Raw genomic sequence first — 27303 nt, 5'->3', positions numbered from 1 at the left:
AAGGTGCGAATCATGGTACATCACTTATTAGGGCCAATAAAACTCTAAATTATATTATCATGCCAGCTATAATTCAAAATAATGCTCCTGCCCCAACTGTGAAATCTGCCTGTAATTTAACATTTTCTAATGCTTCTAATCTAGATTCAGATGGAAATGCAAATAATGTCATCTCTTTGGCATAACAAAGCTAGGACTCCCAACAACCTAGACAAGTTTTTGGGGGACAGTGCAACCCTTCTCAAAGCCTCATGGCCTCTTAGGTCCAGAAGGAGTTAACTTCACCCAGTGCCGCCTTTTGGGTAGAAACATACCTGGCTAATAGAAGACCTAGACCCAGATCAGGAGATCTTACCCCCAAGGATTAAGAGCTTTCACAGCTATCCCCCCAACTGCTCTTATGAACCCCACATTCTCTGCTGTGCTTACCTGTCTGAGCAACCAGGTGGGTCCACCCACTCCAGGCGGCCATGACCTTTTCACTCTGAAAACAATGTGTTTCTATTTTCTGGGGCACGGGAAGGAAAGCAGCTTGTGTAGCCAGTTGTCCATGCTTGTTACTGCCCCAAACATACAGATCTCCTGCATCTTCAACAGAAGGAAACAAAAGGTAAAGAAACATTAGCCCAAAGTGATTAAAATCACACCAGTCTGAAAAAGAAGCAACTGTTTTACATTCATGATACAATGTTTAATGGAGCTAAGCAGAACAAAAAATGTATTACATAATAAAAGATTTATAAAAATTCTATGTATAGAAAACAAGATCACAGTTTCTTAATAGTTTAAGAAATAAGAATTTGTGATTATTTTTCTTCATTTATTCATTCAACAAATATCCATTCAATACTCAACTTATATGAGACATTGTATTTTCTACAATTTTAAAATACATGCCATATTGCAGTTTCAATTTAAAATGTCTAATATTGTCACAAATGTGCAGATGTGTGGCTTTTGCAAAATGACTGGGGATCATGAGGGCTCTAGTTTCATCAGTGGACTAATTCACTGATGTATTTATAATTCGTGGTATTACTGGAAGGTGACGAAGACTCAGGAGGTGGGTCTCTAGCCCATGCTGTTTCACTCTCTTCACTCTTTCACTCTCCACTTCCTGGGTGCCATGAGGCCAGCAGTTTCCCTTCACTGTGCCCCTCCACCATGATGTTTCTGCCTTGGAACCAGTCAACCATGAACTGAAACCCTTGCAACTGCGCGCCAAAATAAATTACATCCTCCTTTAAATTGTCCACATCAGATATTTTGTCCCAGCAATAGAACACCGTTTGTTAGGAAAAAAATGTTTTAACATTTTAAAATAACAGGTTAAAAGATACACTATTTAAACAAACTTTTGAACATAAGATGATTTCACAGTATGCTCTGGTCAGCAGGAAATATAATGCTACCATATCACAGCTGTGTAGTAGCACTTTGGCTCCTTTCAACCTCACAATAAGCATATGATATAAGCAGAAATGACTGACATTGTGATTTAATAGGGAAAAAAAGCAAATTCAGAGTCAAGTGACTCTGGCTTCTATTTCTGGATCTGCTAACTAGCTATTGACCTTGGACAAATCACTTCCTCTCTAAGCTTCAGTTTCTCCAGCTGAATACTGGGAGGGAGGGTGTTTGGTCTAGAGAAGCAGACAATAGGACTGATGACTCTGGTAACAAGAGCAATTGGTGGGAGCCATGGCACACAACCATCTAAAAACCATTCAAGGCCAAGCAGGTTTTTTTAGATGACAACCAAACAACGTGAAGCCATAGCTATAATTTAGCTTGTGTAGCATCATTTTGTAACATTCATTAACCTTTCAAATTCTAAGATTCTAAAAATTTTGCTATACTAACCAGAATAGGAGTCACTAGCCACATGTGCCTACTGAACAGCTAAATGACTAGCCCAAAATGACATGGGTTATAAGTGAAAAATATACAATGGATTGCAAAGACAGTGCAGGAAAAAAGTGTGCCTCATAGATGATTATATGCCGAAATAATATTTTAGATATACTGAGTCAAGTAAATACATAATTAAAATAATTTCACCTGTTTCTTTTTAGTTTTTGAATTGTGGCCTGTATTTTATTTCCATCAGATGACACTGTTCTAAAAGGTAAGTGCATTAAGGCTGGAAGACGAGACTTTTCAAGATCACATGGCTAAAAAAGGACACATGGCTAATAGGAGGACCAGAAGCCACGTCTTTCACTTCTACTGCCTTTTGTGACCTTAACATAAAACTTTACAGACTGTATTGCTTGATGTAGGGCAATCTGCATATTCTCAAAAGCTGATCAAAAGCCAAATCAGCAACAGTAAAGGTCATTACAACAGGGTTCAGAAGTCCCAGGTTCAAATCCCTTCTGCTGCTCACTGTTTGACACCGGTCACATCGCTGCACATTGCTCTGCCTCAACTCTAAAATGAGCATTTATATCAATGAAGCCTCTCGCCACCCAGACAATCCTGCTGCACTGACATCCCGCAACCCCATGAAACACTGGTGTGTTTCATTCTCAGGGAAAAGATAACCTTCCTGGAGTTTATCAAGGTATGTGAAATATAAGGATCCCTTCCAGTGGGGCAAAGAAGCTCCTCTCAGCAAAATATCAGTTCATGACATAGAATGAAGAGCTACAAAGATGCTCTGAGGAAGAAGCCTGCACATAGATCTTTGTGTGTCTAAACCATCATTCTGAAAGACAAACTGCCTTCCACATGAGGGTTTTTACACTGTTGCATCAGCAGGTAAAATTAAATTCTGTTGCAATGCCAAACAGTTGCATAATCTACAAGAACTCTAGAGAAAAGGTATAAAGAGCACTGAGAAAAATCCAATGTGTTAATAGCTTGAACTAAACAAAAAAAGAGAGCTATTAATCTTGACAATTTTTAATTCACTTTTGAAATATCAAAAATCAATTCCCATTATGAGTATATTAACAATGACTACATAAACACTTTAAAATGGTGAGTTTTATAAATTACATCTCAATGAAAATTCTGAAATCTATGTATTAAAAAAGCCATAATAAGAGTTGCCAAATATGAAGCATAAATTTACCAACAACAAGATTTTTTTAAGAAACTGGTATTAGTGGGCAATTAGGCAATTTCAAAGTTTAAATAATGTCAGCCACTTCAAATGAATTAAAACAAAGGAGAAAACCTTCGCCTTCCCTCACTCCTAGAAAAGAATGCCTTCAGTGCCTGTGGACAAACAAGTGACTGTCACTCTCAAGTCTCCAGTGCTTCCTCTGTCAAAGGAGAGGAGGGACTAGGTGCCCAGTGCAATCACTTATAGCTGGCCTCCATCTCTACACAACACTTTTAACAAACACCTAATGGCACTCATGTGAGACACAGGCTAAAAGTAGGTGTTCCTTTTGTTAGCTGGTTGTTTTAAACTCATTAAACAACAAATTATCTGTAGCTCATATTTGTAAAGCATTTAAACTTTCACACTGGCTCTGGTGCTCTGGAAACAAAAGCATCTCAGTTGGACTGCACTGCAATTTTGACACCAAAGAAAGCACACTGCAATTAATTTACTTATGTTACATATACAGCTGAATTTCCTCATAAAACTCTGAAAATACTAAGTATAAAAGCCCCTCCTCTTTGCTTAAAAAATGGAATACATTCAGCTCTGTGTAAGAGATCTTACCAAAATAAATCTCTGGGCAGTACAGACTCCAGGCTACCCCTACCAACAGAGATCAGTACAATCCAGGTCAAAAGAAAATGTTACACTGCCTCTGAAGGAAAAGTCACTAGAAAGTTTACACTGCATTAGGTGGGCATGTCAATGGATAGGTGAGTGAAGGCCAGCCAGGAAACAGAAAAGAAAACCAAATTAGACAGGAAAACACATGGACTTAAGAAACAGAATAGAGAGACGAATTAGACAAATTTTAAAAAATATAAAACAGATTAGAGAAATACAGAAAGGCCCAGATATATACAGAAATAGACAAAATAGAAATGTGAAAAACAGAGAAATATATGGGTAAGTAAAGTAGATAAAAGAATTAGAAAGATATAGATGTGAGGCTGAGGCAGGAGGATCACTATGAGTTTGAGGCCAGTGTGGGCCATAAAGTGAGTTCAAGGCCAGCCTGACCTGCATTGCAAAACTGTCTCAAAAAGACAGAAAGAAAGAAAAACGAAAAGAGAAGGAAAAAAATAAATTTGATTGAGATTAAGTGACTAAAGGTACAGAAAGGTGAACTTAGTTATATTAGACACTGAGAGGGATTAGTTGGATAAAACAGCAATGTTATATAGTCATGCACCACATTACACTTCAGCTAACATACAGCCAAGGTATATGGCAGCCTACAGCATCTAGGTTTATGCAGATATAGTCCAAGGCAGTGAAACCATGATAAAAACTGCCTGAGGATGCATTTCTCAGAACATAATCCCACTGTTAAGCAGCATGTAACTCAGAGGGATAGCTTACAAAGGTAAATAAACTTACTGTTGATCATATGATCTGACCATCATAACTATCTTAAAAAGAAGATATTCTTGTCCTTCTTAAACTGAGAGGAAAAGGAAGTAAGCCTATGTTTGATATGAGTCCCTTACATGCATCCTCATATTTAATTCTCATAACTAACCACAATGCATCTTACAGAGAAGGAGAAAGCCTCAGAAAGGTAATTTGCCTGAAGTCATATCAGCAATGGCATCAGAATTCGGGTCTTCAAAGTCCTTCTCTCTGTGCGGACTGTGAAAGAGCTGGTTCCCACCTGCTGCACTGTGAAAGAGCTGGCACCTACCTGTTAAGGAAGCCGAGTGGGCTGAGCCAGCAAGAACACATATTGCTTTAGAATTCTCTAGGCCTACAAAAAAAAAAAAGAAAAGTTTTCTGAATTACACTTATAAGAGAACAAAGTGGGCAAAGGGAGGACTCTCAGCCAGTACCCCTTGGGCATGGAGAGGGTAGGCACACTGGAGAAGACGGCTGGCATAGTGGGGAACAATAACACACTAGAGGTGTGAACAGATACGTAAACATACCATCAGAGAGAAGAAAGTACCAGTATGAAAAGAGGAAAGCTACAAACAACCAAGTGCTATTGGAACTGTAATTGGGTCCCCAGAAAATCCGTATAAATTCATGACTTCTGGTAGAAATAGATATGTGTTCATGTGTAAAAATACATATTTGACTGTGTTTCTGTCTGCCAAGTGAGCCTAGAGCAATGACAAGTCCTACATTCAGTTGCTACTGTGTGCAGGACTTAAATACAAACTCAGGCCCTTCAGAGCACACAGGCAGAATTAAGACCAGTATTGGCCTCCCATCTCCAAGTCCACGCTTTTCCCCTCTTCACAACACTACCCTCATGTCAAACTCCCAAACAAGCCTGCTAGAAGTTGTGATTACCTGTGGCAACATGTGGTTTCGCAAGGTAAATGCAAATTTATTCTGTGCCTCTTTTCTGACATTACAGTTTCATTAACTAGTTCCTTCATAAAAGACATCTCGCTTCTTCAACACTGTACAATGATAACGAGACAGAGCAGGTATTTCCAGCTACATTCACCCAGAGCAGAGTCCTGAGCCACTACTGGGCAGGTGAGGAGGGGACAGTCAGGCATCCAAGTCCAGAGCCTGTGGCTATGAGGTTAGGATAGGAGAATGCAAAGTGAAAGACTCTGAGGACAGGGACTTGATGATCCATTCCAGGTGTCCAACTCTGAACCAAAGCTGTTACTTCAAGCAGATCCCAAACAGGTTGTTTAAATCAAGTCAACTAAAAAAAATTTTTTGTTTTGTTTTACTTCCTCTAGTTATTGGTCCTATACTACAAGGAAGAATGACATACAGTTTCTGCCTTAAAAAGCTCATCTTTGGTGTGAAACCTTATTAGCAATTCATACTCATGGAATGCTTTGTGCTTTCAGAGCATGTGAAGCAAACTCAGTGGAGGCTAGCAGAGCGTTCACTAAGAGAGCTGCCTCTGAGCGAGCCCTTAGAAAACTCCTGGGATTTTCCCAGAGAGAGCAGGAAGGAAGGCACTTCGGAAGAACAGAGGCATGGAACAGCAGGGGGTGCTGAGGGAGCAGTGAACACACGGAAGAAGAAGAAAACTGGTTTAGGAAATGTGAATTTATGAGTGTTTTCAAGGGGAGGTGAAATGACAGCCTCGACACCTCCTGGTCCTTTTCTGAGTTCCCTGCCCAACTCAATCGGAGCTTCAGGAAGCCAACTCCAGCTCCAGCTGAAGAAGAGACTCCAGAACTCTGAAAAACCAGAATGTCCCCAATACCCATATACATGCCCCCTACTACAGCATTCCCTTCCCAACTCTGGGTCATAAAGTAACAGAGTGAGAGAAGAAAAAACACAAGATACAGACACAGTACTGTACACAAGGACAGAAGGGTCACAAAGGGACTGGAAGAGAGAGGGGATGGGGGGTAGGAGAGAGAGGAAAGAAGGGAGAGAAGAGAGACAGAAGGGAGAGAGAAAGGAGAGAGAAGGGGAGGGGAGAGGGAGAGAGATGAAGGAGGAGGAGGAAAACATCCGCACAGACCAACTGAGCAACAAAATGTCAATCAACAGAACACTTATTACCTACTCTTTGTGTTTTCATCAGAGATTTCCCTGCCAGAACACTTCTGGCCCTCTCTCTATACCCTCATTCCTGCTCCTGCTTTGAGACTGGAACTGGGCATGGGAGGCACAGCCACGGTCCTCCTGGACTCTCCTTTTGTGGTGGGCCTGATCAGACAGGCTGCAATCCCATGTCTGCTTGGCCATGCAGCAAGCCGACCAGGCCTAACTGTGCAGTTGCCTGATGAAGAAGTTCAATCTAGGGTTCAGGATTTATAGCCACTATTACTGCACATTGTTTCTAAGACCTAAGTCCTACCTTCCAAGTTGTTTTACAGAGCTACCATTTTCATCTCTGCCCACCTGACTTGTATTACTCAGTAGGTCCCAAACGGACTGCAAAGGGGGTTACTTTTACTAGCGCCACAAAAGTCCCAACAACAGAAACCACTGGACAGAGAAATTAAGAAAGAGCAAAAGTAAAAACACATTTAGTCACTTTGTCCACGTCTCTACTTCCTCATGAAGAATAAATACCAATGGAACATGGCGGACAGATAACAGCAGCCACAGAGGCTCTCTGAGATTGCCAGCTTAGAATCCAGGAATGATTCGGTGTGAGGAGTCCTAAGCAAGGGGAGATATACCATGCTGACCCAAGAACGAATTAAGCTGAGAGAAACCAACTGAAAATGCAATACCGATGCTATAACAGAAACAGATAAAATTTCAGCGTGGAAGCTGGAACCCACACCTCCGGAAGCCACAATTTGAATTTCCTGTTGCTGCTGCTGCATCTGAATCGGCACAGCAGGGAGAGAGACACGTGAAATCTCTGAGAGTGGGAATCAGCCAACCAAACAGAGTTGAGAGTGGGACTGGCAGGGAGCCCTGCATCGACCTGCAGTGAGTGAGAGAAATGGGGACCCTTTCATAGACTAGGAGGCTCCAACAGAGGACATTCTGGGACCGGGCAGACTAGCCAGAACATGATGCTGCAGTGACTTTAATCACATATTCCCCTCTCAAGCGGGATTGGTGGGGAGCGCTTGGCCTGGGTGACGCCACTGACTAAGATCCAGTAGGCTAGCCCAAACCAGGTCCCAGTGCCTGGAGGTGCACCCTAGCAGTGAAGCCTTCAGTAGGCTGACCTGGAGGGGCAGGCCCACTATAGACTGCCCAGGCCTGTGTCTCCCTAGTACACTGCAGTGAGCAGGAATTCAAACAAACTGTAACAGACAAAGAGGAAAAAAAACTGGGCCTCCTATATACGCTTATATGGAACAAAAAGTATGGGAAGAGGGAGCAATAAGAAAGGGTCCTCAGTCCCCAATCCTGAGAACACTGATCCAGGAAAGGTAAATGCAAAGGAGAATGAGAAAAGAAAATATGCAATATCAGACACGGCACCTATAGACATAAAGCGGTATCTCTGGAGCCTCATAGATGAGTTCAAAAATGAAGTGTTTAATGAAATAAAGCAAAATATAAGTAGAATAGTTAGAGAAATGCTAAGCACCGCCCAAGAAAAAACAGAGGGTGGAATGAAAGAACAGGAAAAAAGGGGAGAATTGTTTGATGGAGAAAATAGAGAAAACATAGAATATGTGAAGCAGGTTCAAAGAGATTACCAGGAAACTAAAAACTCTATTGAAAGCTGGTATAACAGCTTGAAAGAAACTAAGGATAGATTATCTGAACTGGAGGACAGATTTGTAAGGTGGGAGCATGAAATGAAAAGCTTCTTAAAATAACAAGAAAACAAACAGCAATAATACAAAGGCTAGAAGATGATAAGAGGATCTATAACTTAAGAATTAAGAACATAAAAGAAGAAGTAGGGACATAAACAAATGAACTACAAAAGCTACTTACAGAAATAATCCAGGAGAATTTCCCTAATTTAGCAAAAGGTAAAGATACTCAGATGTATGAGGCATACAGAACCCCAGCCACCTACAACCCAAACAGAGCTACACCCAGGCATATAAATAATCAAAATTCCAGAAATACAATATAAGAACAGAATATTAAAAGCCATCAGAGACATGAAACAGATCACTTACAAGGGAACACCCATCAGAATTACAGCAGACTTCTCGGCACAAACCATTAAATCACGAAGAGCATGGGGGGAAATAATTCAAGCTTTGAAAGATTAATAACCTCCAGCCAAGATTGATATATCTTGCACAACTGTCTGTAGAAATTGATGGAAAAACAAGGTGCTTCCAGGATAAAGAGGAACTAGGGGAATTTGCAACCACCAATTTGACTCTACAGAGAATACTGCAGGATATTCTAAAAAAGAAAAATACCAAGATTCCAGAAACAGTGGCAGAGAGGCCACATGGAGCAGAAAGCAAAATGAAGAAGACAAACTGACAACTAATGACAGAAAAAGAGCTCAACAGAAATGAGGCAGAGAAGGTTGGATGGTAGGAACAGCTATTTTGGAGAAAACAAGACATCATAATAGGTAGTGCTGATTTAATATCATCTTGTTTTGAAGTCCCATCAAGCTTTTGTTCTTCTGTCTCCATCAGTCTTAACATGTTTTATCTTATTGGATTTTATTATATGTGATAATACAAACAAAAACTTTAATAGACAAGGAGATTATACAGAAACCATTGTTCATTTTCTGATAGTTGGTTCTAAATACCCTGTAATACTGTCATTCTCTTGAATGGTTTTACATTGTCTTAATATGTTTGATGCTACAGTATATGAAGTTATACTCAAAGATTTCAAAGGAAAGAGACACTATGCTAACTACTTTCATGTCGGGATTATCTTGTGATGAAACACTACTTTGCTTAAATGGTTATGTTTTGACCTGCGCTGTTTTGTTGTTATGCCCTCTTTTATCTCAATCTCCTTTTTCTTATTATTTACTTTTTCATTCTTATCCTTTTAATTAAGGGAAAAATAAATTAAAAACAGCAGGATATAGTAACCCACTTTGATTTCCTATTAACTTGATGTGAAACCCTGTATTGCTCTCACCATCTTGTTTTGAGTGATGTTCCTCTATTCTGTTTTGCTTGATAGTACCAAGTTCGAAAGTATAGGCAACAACTATGAAGACAATAAGATTCATTATGACGCCCATTCTGGTTGACTATTATCTTCTTTTGAAGTCCTCTAATGTCTCCAATATTTTGGTTTTATTGGTTTTGTACTTTACTGTTTTGTTCAATTCTATTATAACTAATGACATAGGCAATTCTTTTTAAGATAGCAAGAGGCATTATGGTAATCATTGTTGATCACCTTGTATTTTGTTTTTACATTATGTATTATGTCCATCCTTTTGTTTTGACTGACTCTGTCCTCTTATGTCACATTTGGTTTTACTCTCTTCAAAAAAAAGTAATAAGAACTGTGGGAATAATAAAACCCAAAAAGTGTAATTGTCATTGTACAAAAGAGAGGAAAACAAAGTGCTCTAAAGTACATAACTGCATGTATATTTAAGTGTATAAGATAGATAACCATATTACTGAGTTTTGTTGGATCATTGAACAGAACTGTTCACAGTCTCACTGTTTGAACATCCACTCTATATGCTTTAATTTTGTAAGTTGAACAACTATTTCTAAGATGACAATATGTAATCTATTAACTAGTGATTTCCTACTGTTTATTTTTTCTGAAATTCTGTATAACTTGTACCCTTTTTCTGTGTTTTTTTTCTTTTTTCTCTTTAAATAAAATTTTAAAAAAAAAGAATAAATACCAAAAAAAAGAAAGAATAAATATAAAACAGAAACAATGGTCTCACCTGTAACTTTGCTTGGTTCCTTTGCTGTCAAAAACAACGGGAGAGTCTGCTCAGGGCACAACCGTCGTCCAGATGATGCCAAACCAGTCCCCCACTGGAACACAATGCCACTCACTTCCCAACAAAGCAGAAGAGAAACAGAGAAAATGTACATCAGAGTAAAACCAGATTGTTATGCCAAGCATAGTGGCCCACACCTGTAATCCCAGTACTCAAGAAGCTGAGGCAAGAAGATCACTAGGAGTTCAAGGCCAGCCTGCTCTACATAGTAAGTTCAAGGTCAGTCTAAACTACATAATGAGACCTGTCTCAAAAAAAAAACAAAACAAAACAAAAAAAAAAAAAAAGAAACACAACTAGATTGCTCTTTGAATAACAAGCTCAGATAATACCAAGCACTGGTGAGCTATGGAAAATTCCCTCTTCATTCTCAGTTAACATGAATATTATGGAAAAGTTTGATAGCTTCAATGGGTCTCATGACTGGTTGCAAGGCTTATCATGAGGCTAATCACAAATTCAGTCATCAGGATAATCTAAGATCATCAAAGATAATTCCAATAAAACTTTCTTCAAAAATGTCTTGGATATTCCCTCCAGAGTCACATCATGGCAATGTTCATCATTACCCTGAATGGACAACTCCAGACTCCAAACCAAATAAAAAAGGATTGTGAAGGCCACCAAGTACATTTTGCTCACTTACTAGGTGAGAAAACTGAGGCCCTACAGAGAGGATGTAATTTGTGCATGGTAATAACAGAGCAAGTGCTAGGATTCAGCATTCCTAACACCTAAGATAATGTCCTTTCCACTAAACCAGGCTCAATTCAAATATTCTCAATTGCCAAATAAATATGTATTTATGATTACAAGATAGCTTAACAGTCACAATTTCAGGGAGATGGTCTTTTATTTCCATGCTCACTGAATCTCATGAACTGAATTTCATATAAATGCAAAGATAAAATTCTATGTGTATGATCCACTGTCAGATATATTCAATCTGGATCCCCAATACAATGTCCAGGTCTGCTCCTCTGGAAACATTCTATAATCAGTGGTCTTTTAGGCTGCAAACAGATAAGCCTGCTTTACAAAAATCAAGCTATGGAGACTGAGCACAATGTGTGAGCAAAGTACAGGGTAGCACTGAAACAAAACTTACAATTACCTCAACAAACAAGCTGCAAGACAAAAAGAGTATAAAAAATCTATAGATTAAGAGAAACCTTAGATACCTGATAAGAGATTATTGTCCAGAATACATGAAGAACTCCTAAAATTTTAAAAATTAATTTAAAATGGACAAACAACTTAAATATACATTTCTCTAAGATACATACTATAGAAATGATCCCTAAACGTATAGCCTTTAAGAAGATATATAAATGACCAATAAACACACAAAAAGATGCTCAGCGTCACCAATTATTAGGGAAATCCAAGTCAAAATTACAATGAGATACCAACTTACACTCATTTGCATCCTACAGCAAACAAACAAAACAAAAACTCAGAAAATACCAAGCACGGATTAGCTTGTGGAACAATTAAAATTCTTGTGTGCTGTTTGCAAGTATAAAATGATACAACTGCTACAGAAAACAAAATGGCAGCTTCTAAAAATTTAAAAATAGAACTACCATATGATGTAGCAACTGTACTCCTGGATATATATCCAAAAGAAGTAAAAGTAGGATCTAGAAGAGTCCTTTGCTCATACTAGCATTATTCTCTATAGCTAAAACAAAGAAGTAACCCAAGTATTTAACAACAGGTGAGTGGAGAAGCAAAATGTGGTACAAGTATACATGCAGTGCACACACACACACACACACACACACACACACAGAGGAATACTATCAGCCTGCAAAAGTACAGAAGCTCTTACACTATACTCCATGATGAACCAGAAGGATAGTATAAGTGCAATAAGCCAGTCACCAAAAAAGACAAATACTGTATGAGTCCATCTGTATGACCTACTTAGAGTAGTCAACACTGTAGAGACACAAAGTAGTATGCTAGTGGAGAGAGGGAGGAAAGTTACTGGGTACAGAAATTTAATTTTTCAAGATGAAAACAGTTCAGGAGATGGACAGCGATAATGATTTTACAACAATCTAAATGTACTTCATACTACTGAACTGTACATTTACTTATGGTTAAGATGGAAAATTTTGTGATAAAAAGCAATAAAAAGCAAAAAAAATTTTCAGAGAGACTCAAACATCTATTAATCCACTATGATATGCAGGCCTAATTCAGATCCTGACTCAAAAGACATGTAAGTATCTATTGGACAATTAATGATATTATAGAATTACTGTTAATTTTTTTAGGTCTGATGATGGTATTACAGCAATATTTTCAAAAAGAATACTTATCTTTTAGAGATACATATAGAAATATTTACAGATCAAATGAAGGAGAACAGGACTTACAACTAAGTTAACCAAACACATAAAGCAAACTGAGCTACTTCGTAACTGGACAGAAATGAATACCTAAGACCAGCAAGAAAATTCAGTATTTTGCAAACCATATATCTGACAAGAGGTCAATTTTTTTCTGTGCTGGGGATCAAACCTAGGAGACCCTACCACTGAGGCACAGCCCCAAAGATCCATTCACTCATTCATTAGTTTGTTCTTTTTTTTTTTTTTTTTTTTGAAGCTCAGTTTCAGTTTCACTAAGTTGTCCAAGTAGGATTTAAACTTGTAATTCTCCTGCCTCAGCCTCCCCTAATGCTGAAATTACAGGAAAGAGCCACCACATCCACCTATAAGGGGTTAATTTCTAAAATATATAAGGAACTCCTACAACTCAGTAACAAAAATTTTAAAGTGGACAGAGACTTGAATAAACATGTCCCCCAGAGAAAACATACAAGTGGTCAACATGTATATGAAAAGATGATTGGCCAGGGATTTAGCTCAGCGGCATAAGCACCTGCCTGGCAAGCGTGAGGTCGTGAGTTCAATCCCCAGCACACAAACACAAAAAAAGATGATCAAAATCATTAGCAGGAAAATACGAATCAAAACTACAATGAGAATTCACATCTCTTAGAGTAATTTTTTTTTAACTATGTCGTGAGGATGTGAAGTAACTGGCATTCTTGTACACTGTTCCTGGGAACGTAAAATGGGGCTGCAACTGTAGAAAGCAGTACAGAGGTTCCTCAAAAAATTAAAAATAGAATTACCACATGATCCAGCAATCCCATTTCTGTCTATACATCCAAAAGCCCTAAAACCTGGTCTTGAGGAGATACCTGCACTCCACTCCCATGTGGACTGCAGCACTGCTCACAGAGGCCAAACAGAAATAACTCGTGTCTCTCCAAAGACAAGAAATGAAAATGTAGCATATACATTTAAGAAAGTATTATTCAGCCTTTAGAAAGGAGAAAATCCTGCCATTTGTAACAATAATGAACAAATCTTGATGATATTTTTCTAGGCAAAATAAACCAGACACAGAAAAAATACTGCATGACACCACTTACATTGGGTACCTGTGATAGTTAAACTCATAGACGCAGAGCATACAGTAGTGGTGGTCAGGGCAGAGGGGAATGGGGAGCTGTTCAATGGGTATAAGGTATCAGCTATGCTAGGTAAGTAAATCCTAGAGATTTGCTATATAACAGTGACTATAGTTAGCACTCAAGTACAGCACTGTGCATCTCAACATTTAAGAGGGTAGATCTCGGGGCTGGGGATTTAGGTCAGTGGCATAAGCGCCTGCCTTGCAAGCAGGCAGTCGTGAGTTCGATCCCTGGTACGATAAAAACGAAAAAGACAAAAAGAGGGTAGATCTTATGTTATGTGCTCTTGACACAAAACACACACACACACACACACAGTCCAAAGAGACCTAAAGGAGCTTTGGAAGATGCTGGACATGTCCATTACCATGATGGTGGTGATGATGGCATCACAGATATTTACCAAATCTATCAAATTATACAATTAAATACATGCAGCTATGTCAACTTTATCTTAGTAAATCTGTTTTTAACAAATGAGACTAGTAAGTATAGAAAGTTAGTAGACAAGGGGGTTAGGGTTAAGGTTAGAGTTAGGGAAAGAAAAGCATTATATGCAATTTTCTTGCCTTACTGATTTCTAAAATGGGACCTTGCTTATATAAAAAATATAATCACTACTATATAACTACACAATCATACTACTGGACATCCATCTTGGAGAAATGAAAACTATGTTCATATAAAAACTTGCCTACAAATGTTTGCAGCAGCCTTTTGTATGTGTAGTAATGGGGCCTGAATCCTGGGAGTTCTACGTTACATCCCCAGCCCTCTTTTAGTGGGGGAGACAAGGTCTTAGAAGCTGTCTAGGCTGGCCTTCAAATTCAGATCATTGCGCCCTCAGCTTCTCAAGTAGCTGGGATTACAGGGGTACACCACCACTCCAGCCCCATAGCTTTCTTCTTGAGAGCCCCAAACTGGGAACAATCCAGATGTTCTTCAGCGGGTGACTGGTCAAACTGTGGCTATAGTGGACTGAACTGTATCCCTCCAATATTCAAATGTAGAAGCCCTAATCCCCAAGGTAACTGTATGTGGAAACAGGACTAACAAGGAGGTAATAAAGGTTAAATGGTGTCATATGGTAGAGCCTTAATCTGGCAGGACTTGTGTCCTTACAGGAAGAGGAAGACACCAGAGGTCTCTCACTCCACAGGAGTACAGATGAAAGGCTACATAAGGACAGAAGAAGCCAAGAAAAAGGACTCACCAGAAACCAGTCCTACCACTCAAGATCAGTGAGTGAATTAATTTCTGCTTAAGCCTCAAGATCAGTGAGTAAATTAATTTCTGTTGTTTCAGCCATCTAGTCTGTGATAATTTGTTGTGGCAGCCCTTCTGAAGTGACACAGTGATACAGTCATATCACGCAATACCATTCAGCAAAGACAGGAACAAATTATAGGTATGTAAAACTTGGATGAATAAGGGGTAGGATTGAGCTCAGCGGCACAACACCTGTCTAGCAAGCGTGAGGTCCAGAGTTCAATTCCAGGTACAAAGAAAGACAGACAGAAAGAAAGAAGGAAAAGTCAGAGTGAAGATCCTATCCACAGGCTTTGGGGAGTGGCTCTAGATAAAGGAAGACAGGAGCCAACCTTGAGGTACAGGAGATGGCTAGATATGGGAGCAAGGAAAATGGGTAGCTGACTGTTCACCCCAGGTTCTCCTGATACTCACAGGAAACTTGGATGAATCTCCAGGGAATTACACTGACCACACACACAAAAAAAAAAAAGCCCCAAAAGGTTACACCTGGTACAGAAAACACGCTTACCTAAAGCTTTAAATTGATAATCATTAATATTTACTAGGAAGGCAGTTCGGTCTACTGCAAAGAAGGTGGACACTGATATTCTGACCATCCCAGACTCTGATCCCACCTCTTTCACCCCAAGTGTAACACACTTTCACCCCAAGTGCTTTAGCCTCACTGAACCTGTTTCTTCACATATAATAATTTAACTCATATCACTTCCTCCTTATGAGAATTAAATGAATCAAATCAAGCAATCTAGTACCATGCCCAGAACAAAGAGCTACAAACCTTCATTTCCTCCCTCCTTTCTGCTAAAGGCTTTCCCACATGACAAATCAGAACTGTAACATAAGGACCTTTTAAACACCCCCTGAGAAATTTTTCTTCTAAAGCTCAGCTCCTCTTTATTATATGCCTATGTAAGAAATAAAAGCAAAATGATCACCTGTAGCAGCTAATGCATGCCTCAGTCCAGCAGCAACACAAACAACCTTCTCTCTCAGAAGCTGTCAAAAAAAAAAAGATTTAGATCTCAGTATCATCCATCTAGAAAATTTCATGTAGTTTACATCCAATATGATGCAGCATGGGCCTCACGATGTGCCTGACTGTTTAACAGTTCCCTGCTGAGGAGCAGGCTTCTACATGTCTACAATCCCACATACTGAGGAGACTGAAGCAAGAGGATCCTAAGTTCAAGCCTTGCCTCAGCAACTTAGTGAGCCCATGTCTCAAAATTAAAAAATAGAAAAAGCTGGGAATGTAGTTCAGTACTGCCTCAGTTCAAACTCAGTACTAAAAAACATAGTAATTATAAATGCATAAAGCCCTGTCCCAGACATTTCTATCCATAAATACATTCTAGAAGTAAAAATTCCTGAAGGAAAAAAAAGACTTTCAAAAATACCACCTCACAGTGCCCCTCATGGCTTCAAGGGATCTTGAAGGTCATTCAGTGTAGAGTTACTAATGTTTTCTACTAAGAGCCATATAGTAAATATGTCAAGACTGAACAGGCTGCGTGGCTCCTGTTACACAACTCGGCTCTGATACTGTAGTACAGAAACCACTGTAGAATATACAAAAATGAGTAAGTATGGCTGTGTTCCAATAAAACTTTACTCACTGAAAGCTCTAGTTTTCCCAATCCCGATCTAGTCCAATCCCGCTCCAATGCCAGACCTTTCCCACCAACACTACCAAGGTCACCCTGCCCCTGCCCACACCACCCTCCAGGGACACAGGCTCGCCACCTCCCCAGGTGCCTGCTCCACCTCTGAACAATCCCATTTATCTCTTTAGGTAGAGCCATACCCATCTGCCTGCAGCTTCTGACAACACTTTCCAAATATTTGAAGACAGTTGTCATGTCCTCTTTAAGACATCTTGTGGTGGTTTTAAAAATAGGTCCTTGAATTCCTTGATACTACTCCCTTGAGATGTGCAGCTTAGCTCCCCTCCTCTCCTCTGTGTGGGTTGGACTTAGTGACATACTTTTAATGAAAAGAACAAGGACACAAGCAAAGAGTGACTCAGAGATGAAGTGATAAAATGTACTGAGCTCCCTGGTTGGCGTCTCTCTGCCTTAAATCACTCCTGGGGGAAGCCAGAGCCATGTGTGAATGCCTCCCCCCGCCACTAGAGAGCCCCACGTGGCAAGGAATTGAGGCCTCCTGAAAAGGGCCATGTGAGAGAACCTGGAAATGGGTCCCAGCCCAGCTGTGCCCTCAAACTCACACACAGACCCAGTAGCAATCTCAGGAAAGACCAGTTCAGCTACTTCTTGATTCCTGCCCCACAGAAACAATGTTTGTTGTCTACTGCTGCTGTATTTAGAGGTGATTTGTTATGAAGCAACAAATAACTAAAGCAGATCCCTTCTTTAGGCTAAATATTCCCAGTTCAATCACACACTCCTAAGTTACAAATTCTCCTTCCCTCTTAGTTTTCCTCCTCTCAAGATGCTGTTCTCTCTCTCTCTCTCCTCTCCTTCTCCCTCCCTCCCTTCTCCTTCCTTTTCCTCTCCTCCCCTTCCCTTTCCTCCCCTTCTCTTTCTCTCTTTCTCTTCTCTTCTCTTCTTCTTCCTCTCTCTCTCTCTCTCTCTCTCTCTCTCTCTCTCTGTCCTTTAAAAGAACTACATATGCATCAGTCACTGCCCCCATTGTCCATTGGGCTTTGCCACATTTGCTTATTCACAAGTCCACAGTGTCTTTCTAAGACCCCCAAGAGAAAAGCCTGAGTCTTTTTTACTTTTATGCCCAGAACGTAGCACCAGATCTACAGCACAACACAACATTCCAGATGGGGTCTGACCAGCACAAAGAACAGAGCTCAGCCTTCTTCCTTCTGATGCTGTGCCGGTGGAATCCTCAGTCACAGTGCATTTTGACAAGATCTTGCTATTTGATCTTGAACATCACTGTCTTTTAAACATATTTTCTGACCTTCCTTTCTTCCATCCTTCCTTCTTCTTAAAACTTAAAGGCTTGTCACATGGGCTCCATGTCTTTTAATGTCATTCATTTCTATCTTTTCCTCTCCGTATCCATTGCCATTGCTTTACTTTGGACCGGAACCATCTCCTGGCCAGATTGTTAGCAAGTTTCCTAAGTAATATTTCTTCAAGTCGCCCTCCACACTGTCCTATCTGGCCCCTCCCTAACATGCTCCTCTTAACATCTGTCACCCTGACTGATCCCTTCCCCACAAACCCCAGCTGGGCACTCTCACCTCTTCCTTATGTTTCAACTGTATCACACTGCTTATAGTATCTCAAACCCGTTTTATGTTTCTATACTTCTGAAAGCAAAGGCTTCTTTGTGAGCAAAATTCTATGCACTATTTCTTCTGCCTTTTCTCTTCTTACAACTACTCTACACATCTTCTCCTTCCAAGCCAGGCAAACTTCTACTCAACTTTTAAGACTTGCTTTAGGTGCCAACTCAGCCTTCCCATGGGTAAGAGTTCATTCTTCCCTCTTTTGGGCTACACATGCATCTATCATGGTTCTAACATGACAATACACTCAAGTATTTATCAATCATGTACTACTAAACTTTAAAACTCCCAAATGGAATATAGGTTTTCTTCACCCGTGTCCCTATGTCACCTGTGTCTTATTATATGAATAATTAAGCTAAATTAAGTATAACTTATATGCAGGTTCTTACAAGGCCATCTAGTTGCAGTTATTACTATTGTGATCACCTACAAACATGGTTCCCATTGTTACTAATTTTAGAATTGTAAAATGTCACTAATGTCCTAGTAAGACGTATCACCTTTATTGTTTTAGCTAACAAAGCTTTATCATGTGTATGAGGACTAATAGAGGTTTTTCCGCTCATAATATCAATACCTCCAAAACTAACTTTTCCCAACCCAAATTCCACACCCCATGGTTTTTTAGGAACCTAGCCACCTGCTATTATGGGTGAGGATAACTATGACAGCCTGGAAACACTTTAACAGGACATGGGCAAGTCAAATATTAGATGTCCTCACCTCAATGGCCTGGGGAACCACACATCTTCGAGGCCCTGGAGGAACACCTAACTGGCCGAAGGAGTTGGATCCACATGATAAAACTTGACCATTTTCTGCAAAATACACATAAACTACAAATCTAAGAAATAAGACATCTGTGGCTAATGGGTAAATGCAGAAGGATAAGAGGCTCAAAGGGGATGACAGGAGATAATGAGATCGTGCACTTCGGTGTACTTAGCCTGTATTCCCTGCTTCATTTCTCTAGGAATGAAAGCAGTGGGCACTGGGCCAAGTATTCTATATCAATTATTACACTATACCATTAATGGCAAATTATCTGTATAGAACACTTAGCCCAGTGCTGAGTCCTAGAATGGAAAGTTACCTTTTCCCCATTTTTCATGTTTGCATGTGGCAGAATTCCTTTTATGGCAACACTCCAGATCTTTCTCCCTCCCCTTCCCCATACTCACCGCTTTCTAGGGAGCAAGGAGTCCTGCAACCAAAGGATGAGTTTGGGAGAGAGAACAGAACAACCTCCTCTCAAGTATTCTGGGCTGATACACAGTAAAGGTCTCCCTATGGAGAAGTTCTCTAGAGTTCGGAGGGAAACTCTAGACCAAAGAAATTTTAGAAGCATTTGGTCTCATAATTAACTCTGTCCTCCAATTTAGCTTTTATCAGCAAAAAGCTGATAATCTGATTCACAGCTCTGATGCTCTGTATTTTTCTCACAATCAGTTCCAAGTGTAGAAAGGAAATAGTATTATCTACTGAGTCCCTATAATCCCAACATGTGCCTATAGCAAGTACTTCATAAAGGACAGCCATCATTGAAATTCTACTTATGTCAGGACTTTAGTGCTGATAGAACCCAAGACTCCACATACTAGGCAGGTACTCTATCTGAGCCACATTCCACCCACCCCTTTTTTATTCCTTTTTATTTTTTTTTCTACTCTGTATTTCAGGTTGGCCTTGAATTCACTATGTCACCTGGGCTGGCCTCGAACTCACAATGATCCTCCTGCCTTGGCCACCCAAGTGCTGGGATTACAGGCATGTGCCACTACAACCAGCTCAACCTCTATTTAGATTCTAATGATTACTATTAAATCCAATACATATTATGGAAGTCATCTGCACTAGAGAAATGGTGACATCTAAATAGAGTTTTGAAGGTAGATAAGAGTTTATGATATGGATAAGAAAGGCTGGGCTAGACAGAAAGAAAAGCATGCACTACTTAGTGTTAGCAGAAAGAATGCAGAGAATAAGAGACAGGCAACAGAGAGGTGAACTGCCCTAGAAGGCCACAGGCTACAAAGCTTGGAATTTAAGCTGCACATGTGAGACTCCACAGGGTCTGGGGCAGGGGGGACGTGGTCAGAAAATGCTTGTGCCAGAGGATGTGACAAAGGAGGAGCCAGGTCAGAAACTACAGATGATCCTTTAAATTTAAAATGGACAGCTAGCTCCCCTCTCTAGTAAGTAGCTGTGGTGTGGCAGGCTGTGGCCCCTTCAGGGGGAGAACCACCAGTGTCTCCTGCGATCCGCGCCATGCTGGATCTTACGATGCTGGGAAACCAAGCAACCAGCCTGTCTCCCTACTAAGCAATAGTGAGCCTACTGGTGCATGGGCTGAAAGTCAAACATCCCACTTCTCCTACCCCGCTTCCCTTGCCCCCCCCCCCCCCGTTAGCAAATGGGAACCAGAGATCTGAGCATCTCTTGGGAGGTTGACCATAGCAAATAAGGGGATTTCCTTCTACCATCTCTTTGAAGGCAAATATTTTTATTACTGTTTTGTTTTATTCTGATTAATGGTACTGCTCTGTTCAATATTCTGTTTTGATAAGTTCTATAATGTTCTGTGTTTCATTTTATTTTGATGTACGTAATTGAAAGAACAACTATTGTGAAGATAATGAGATATACTGTGATACCTATTACTGTTATCCCGGTAACCTGTTGTGAAGTTCTGTAGCAATTTCACCAAAAAAAAAAAAAAAAAAAAAAAAAGAAAGAAAAGAATTTTGGTTCTTAAAAAAAAAAAAAAAATGGACAGCTAAAGAGGGCAAAGCCAAACAGGTTAAAACTGATTCAAAGGAATTTAGCCAACAAAGTAACTACTGCCAGCTATTCATTAAGAGCACTATTCTATTAATCCTTTGATCACATCCCCTTACATCCTAGTCTGTTACCTGGCTTCAGAGATTAAAAAGTTCTGTCTAGCTAAAAGATATAGTTGTATTCAACTAAAGTTTCCAGCTCCGGGGCTGGAGGTGTGGCTCAGGGGCAGAACACTTGCCTATTATACACCTGATCCTCAGTACTGAAGAATTTTTTTAAAAATCCTTCTTGTTGTAGAAACTATACTTTCATACTTCCCCACCACGTTCCCCCTTGATGGCCCAAACTGGTACCCATGGCCAACTAGCCTAACACACACCTACCATGAACTTTAGGAACAGGAAGTGGACAACAAAGATGACCTGGCCCTTTCCCTAGTCTCTAGAAAAAGCTTTTCAGTCTGTTTCTGATCACCTTTACTAATGAAACTCACTCTCTATAAAAGGCATCCTGTGACTTTCCTTGACCAGAGCAAACAAAGCTTTCCTTTTATCAGGAATCACCACCACGGTGCTGCCCAAAGCCTTTGTAACACAGATTTATCTAGGTTTGAACTTGCCTGTGAGCATAATGGTGAAATCCCAGCCACAAGCTACCTGTTGGATAGGACAGCCACCAAGGGACTTGCAGAAGGTAAAATACACAACATCCTCCGTGTGACCAAGGCCCAACTGTCCATCTTTGTTCAGGCCACAAACAAAAAGGTCTCCTCCATCTGCGAAATACAAAGGTTCTGGTGATAGTGCACCCAAGGAAAATCACAGTTGCAAAGAGTTTTCATTAATTATTTAACTTTTTATCACCCAGTTAATGTTAATGATGCATATAATGTGTTCTAGAGCCAAATGATAGTAGGTCACAGGCCTGGAATCTAATATCTAAATAGAAACTCTAAACCTTGGAGTAGGGGCCAATCATTACCAAATGGACATCTACCATAACAAAAAAGCCGGTACTTTTTCAACACTGAAATGTGCCGGGTATTAAGAGCTGTATGTACAAAACCAAGTATTTGTCCTTTAGGTACAGTGTCTATGGCCAATAAGATTTTTAGAGGCCCATGAAAATGACTTCATTTTAAATTCTTTTAAAATGAGAAAAAAATGGATTTGGAAAAAATAAGAAAAAATAATATAGTAATATATTAATAATATAGCATATATAATACTAAATCCAGCCTGGAGTGTATTCAACTTTACAGCAACACAGTTATAAAGTAATTTATCACACTTCCTTACAGAGGAAAGGGTCTATGAAAAGTGCCAAGGACCCATGAAAGTCATAACGCTGCCCTATGAACCCCTGATTCTCCTCATCAACCATTATTATATAACAGCTGAGAAACAAATTAGCCCAGAAAGATTATACATCAAAGGCCACAAAGCTAACAAATTACTGAATCAAGATTTGAACCCAGGCAATTTGATTCCAGAGCTCATGTTCCTAACCATAGGTAGTATGTCCTTCTTCACAATATTATGTGAAGAAGTACTTGTACTTAGTACTTGTGTATTATCCAGGAGAGAAGGACAAAGAAACTACAAGGTTCCTGCTCCCAGTGAGTATTTGATCTAATTTCGAAGACTTCTAACTCAGATGTAAAAGTTAAACAGCAATACAGGGTATTAATATGATACATGTAACTCTGCCACTAATCTGCCTTGTGACCTTAAGCAATTAATGTTCCCCTCTAAGCCTCATTTGAATAATGTGGGGATTGTAGGTGGCCTAGATATCTGAAGCCCTTCTAACTCTTAAAATCTAAAATTCTCTAGTTTGGCTCTTTCCAAAAGGGTTTTGCTCTGCAAAATACAAAAGGCTGAAAGATGTTAATACAATATCCTAGAGGAAAATGTCTAAATAAGAAAATAAGTGGCTATCTATTTTTGAAGGAAATTACCTGTGACAATTACAGAATGTCCCCCTCCTCCTGCGATCTTCCTGACACAGCCAGGTTCACAAAAGTCAGTCAGTTGCTGGGGCAAAAGAATATCTTCCTTATGGCCGAGGCCAAGTTGCCCGTAACTATTTGCACCCTAGGGATAAAATACGGCAAAGATGAAGGAAAAAAATGAGAGCCAAATGTGTCGATGGCTACTTACTTGTCCCAGTCTCCCTCACTCTACAACAGATGAGATTCTATACTTACTCTTAAGACGTGGTTACATGCAACCCACATGTACATGTCAGGCCCATGCTCAGAACACCCTGGCTTTCATTTAAGAGAACTCTGTTGGCTCTGGATGTATCCAGTAATATTTCCCACCTCTCCCTTCCAATGCTCCCACCACCAAAGACCGCCTTTGGGAGACACACAAGGATCCCTTCTGATAAAAGCTAGCTACCCAGGCTGGGGGTATAGCTCAGTGGTGAACGGTGTCCCTAGCATGCACACAAGGCTCTGGGTTCAATCTCCAGCACCACTATACAACTCTAATAAGTAAAATAGTGTGACACTGCCATGAATGTTTTAAATACCCAACTACCAACTGAGGCTAAGGGAAGAAAAATGAGGGAGGAATAGAAACAAAGTGGGCAGACAACACTTTAAAACTAGTTCTTATACCCTCTTCCCATACTCTCACTGAGAAATCTGGCAACGAATTTCTGTAATCCAATTTAGCTAAAGATTTTGTGTCCTCAAGCGAAGTGCACTTTTATTTTATTTGTATATTGAAAGAGGTTGGCAGTGATCTCTAAAGGCCTTTCCAAGTACAATAGTTGGTGAATTCAAGAGTCACATGGTGAGACTTTGTAAGAGAACTCATCTCCCCTTGGTAGGGGAGATGTCTACTGTATGTCTATTGTTGTTATGCAATAAAAGTCCATAATCCCCAATCTGAAACCACTGCAGCTAGACAGATTCAAAGCTCAGAATTTCATAGATTTTGGAAAAGTACACATCATCTATACATTATAGATACATACTGCTGTGAGTCCTGGGCACCACCAACCAACAGTAAGAGTTCTGCAGTAAAAGATGTAATAGTGGACAGAGACTATAAATAGCCCTATATCCAGAAAGTTTTGGGTTTTCAGAGCCTTTAGTATTCAGAGATAAAAATAAGAGACTGTGGCCCTGCAGAGAAAATCCTATGAAGAATTCAGAAATTCTCATGATTTTTTCAAGAATTTACTCCAAGCTGGTTTTTCCTGAAGATGAGTGCTAAACCCTGTGAAGTACTTTAGCTTTTGAAGACACCTGAATGAGAAAGTGATTTAAAATAACTACAAACAATGCATGCAAAACATACACACTTAATAAACAAAGCGCTTCCTCCCACTGTCTGTTTCATACCCATCCTGACTGAGAGGATACGAAGTGGGATAATACGTCTAAAGTAGGGCACAGACCCCTGAGACCCTCAGGGCCAACGTAAGTTCCAGTTACCAAGATGAGCACTTTAGTCTTCACAACACTAAGCAGAAAGGCCTTACGGCTCTCATTTTACAGATGAAAAAAATGAAGGCTTAGGAAAGTTAAGTAACTTTCCAGTTATATACCTGGGTAGACAACAAGTCAGACGTCTTGTTCCTGTCACTAGACCTTACTATGTCTAAAAAAGAAAGAAAGAAACTGAATGGTGACCTAGCCCAGAGTTCACATGGCAGGAGGCCACCTGTATTACCCTATCTAAAATAGTACCCATAGCCAGGCATGAGGGAGCACTCCTGTAATCCCAGTACTTGGAAGGCTGAGGCAGGAGGATCACTGCAAATTGGAGACCAACCTGGGCTACAAAGTGAGCCCAAGGCCAGCCTGAACTTCACAGCAAGACCCTATCTCAAAAACATAAATAAATAAATAGCACCCATCCTCCTTTTCTGCTTTATCACTCTTCATACCATTCTTTGACATTAGTATATCTTTGTTACTTGTTTACTGTCTACCTGCCCTACTAGAAAATCAGTTCCCATAAGGGCAGAAATTTTATTTCACTATTTCTCCTGCATTTGACACTGTGCTGGCTCAGAAAAGATACCCTTGTTATCTACACAGTGACTATAACACCCTGTGAACCTAGGAAAGGTCACGTGAGAGACTGCTGTGTGCAGTATCCACACACAGATTTTTCTGTCAGCTTGGAGGTCTCTGTGGCTGCCCGTTATGAGACCTGCAGGCTGCTGAGTATCTGAGGGAAAAGTGAGCCAGGAGAACTGTTGGGTTCAAATTGTGGTGCCAATGTATGTAATACAGCAAGAGGCCCTAAACCCAAGATAAAGTAAGGCAAAAATTTAGTACAACCTATTACAATTGTATTTGCCTCTCTTCCTTCTAAATACTCCAGACATACCATATACACACACACACACGCACACACACACACACACACACACACACGCGCGTGCACACACACACTCCTACCAAAGTAAAGTTCATTATAGGCTAAACTGTATCCCTTTAAAATTTTTACATTCAACCTCCAACTTCTAATATCTGAGAATATGACTGTATTTGGAGGCAGGGCCTTTAAAGAGAACTAATTAAGATTAAATGATAAATAAACAAACAATAGCTTTTTTTAAAAAGTTAAATGACAAGGTCAAACGAGTGGAGTCCTAAATCAATATAACTGATCTCAATATAAGAAAAGATACCGGGGATGTTCACCCACAAAGAAAAAGCCACATAAGATCACAGAAAAAAACCAAACTGCTGACACCATACTCTTAGACTCCTAGCCTCCAAAACCAAGAGAAAAGAACTTTCTGTTGTTTGGCCCCCCATAGTCTGTAGTATTTTTGCTATGGCGCCGGTGTGCAAGCAGACTAATATAAAGATTACACAGCAGGAACACACCATTGGATTCCCAACACCGCAGCAGGGCGAGACGGGACAGTATTGCTGTTTCAGTACCATCAAGGCAAAACCTGAAAGGCCTTTTCGGTCAGGTGTTTCCTCTGTCCACACAGATCCCCAGCTCAAGTGGCATCTCAAAGAGCTCAGCCAGCCAGGCCACACCTCTGCCAAACTGCAGCCTTACATTCAACAAGTACTGTACGTAGTGTGTACTGATAATTCACTTTTCAAAAAATAGTCAATAAATGCTGACTGTAGCGGTATTACGGGTGTTAACATCCTCCTGAAACACAAGGTTTTTCACTCTAGTGTCTTTCCCAAACACCTAACACTGGTACTCATTCATTCATTCTTCAGTCATGAAGTATTTCCTAGAGACCTGCACTAAGCCACGTCATTACACTTGCGATATCCACGGAGAAGAACCACAATTCCCAACATCTGTGTGCTCTAATGCACGCCTGCCACACACTCCTATACACAAAGCCTCCTCTCTCCCAGATACACGTAAAGACAGCCCTGTCTCTCTCCACGCTCGCATCAGATCCACACCAGCCCAGACGCCCACGCCCCCGGCAAGATCTAGCCGCAGCAGAGCGGCAGCAAATCTGCAGGGTCTGTGCCCCGCGCACGGCCACACGCCGCAGACCTCAATCCGAAGGATGCTCCTCCCAGCCGGGTGGCTCCAGGGAAGGCTTCCTTCACTCGGGCCGCAGGCGGCGGGGGACACAGGTGGCCCCAAGAGTTCTGGACCCAGTGAGCCTCTCTCCACAGAGCCCTCCACGCTGTCTTCCCTGGCGCGATCTGAGCCGAGGGCTCTAGCAGAACAGACGCCGTGGGGGGTAGGCTCCTCCCGAGCGCAGCGGGCCCTCTCCCGCGGAGCCCACCGCCCGCAGGCCCCTCGGTCACGCCGTCGGGCCCTCCCGTCCCAGGTCGCTCCTCCCAGCCCAAGCCCAGGAGCCTCCGACCCAGGGCCGCCTTCGGCTCTCAGCCGCCTAGTTCCGCGCCGCCCACGCCCAGCCCGGGCGCTAGAGGGTCTACGCGCCCCCTGGCTGGGCGCGAGCCCGGGGCGGAGTCACGTACCCAGGCGAAGAGCGCCGCCGCCGCCGCGGCGGCCCGGGAGGCGCTGGGCCTTAGCTCCATGCGGGCGGGAGAGCTTCGGCGCGCTTCCGAGAGGGGCCAAAACGGG

The 27303-nt window shown here is 40.8% G+C and overlaps 1 protein-coding gene across 10 annotated transcripts in view; it reads right to left on the bottom strand.

Moving 5' to 3' along the window:
- Sergef (secretion regulating guanine nucleotide exchange factor) overlaps nucleotides 1-27303 on the bottom strand; it is a 227812-nt gene extending 200509 nt beyond the window's left edge. For 8 of the 10 annotated variants that reach the window (XR_010048390.1, XR_010048389.1, XM_063251771.1 and 5 more), the window contains exons 1-8: nucleotides 27198-27303; nucleotides 23214-23349; nucleotides 21873-22028; nucleotides 19196-19290; nucleotides 16137-16197; nucleotides 10374-10487; nucleotides 4803-4865; nucleotides 430-588 (exon numbers count right to left, since the gene is read on the bottom strand). Coding sequence is in view for 8 of the 10 variants with exons in the window: in XM_063251771.1 (XP_063107841.1) it covers nucleotides 430-588; nucleotides 4803-4865; nucleotides 10374-10487; nucleotides 16137-16197; nucleotides 19196-19290; nucleotides 21873-22028; nucleotides 23214-23349; nucleotides 27198-27257 (844 nt within the window). In the remaining 2 variants the exon portion in view is untranslated. The remainder of the gene's footprint in view (nucleotides 1-429; nucleotides 589-4802; nucleotides 4866-10373; nucleotides 10488-16136; nucleotides 16198-19195; nucleotides 19291-21872; nucleotides 22029-23213; nucleotides 23350-27197) is intronic. The other 2 variants (XM_063251772.1, XM_063251773.1) reach the window with 2 other exon arrangements.

This window comes from Cavia porcellus, unplaced genomic scaffold, assembly GCF_034190915.1.
Source record: "Cavia porcellus strain 051 isolate PalLab524CR breed Dunkin Hartley unplaced genomic scaffold, mCavPor4.1 scaffold_6, whole genome shotgun sequence".
Classification (NCBI taxonomy): Eukaryota; Metazoa; Chordata; class Mammalia; order Rodentia; family Caviidae; genus Cavia; species Cavia porcellus.
Note: the sequence above shows the minus strand (reverse complement) of the source record. Positions and strands in the feature narration are given on the sequence as shown.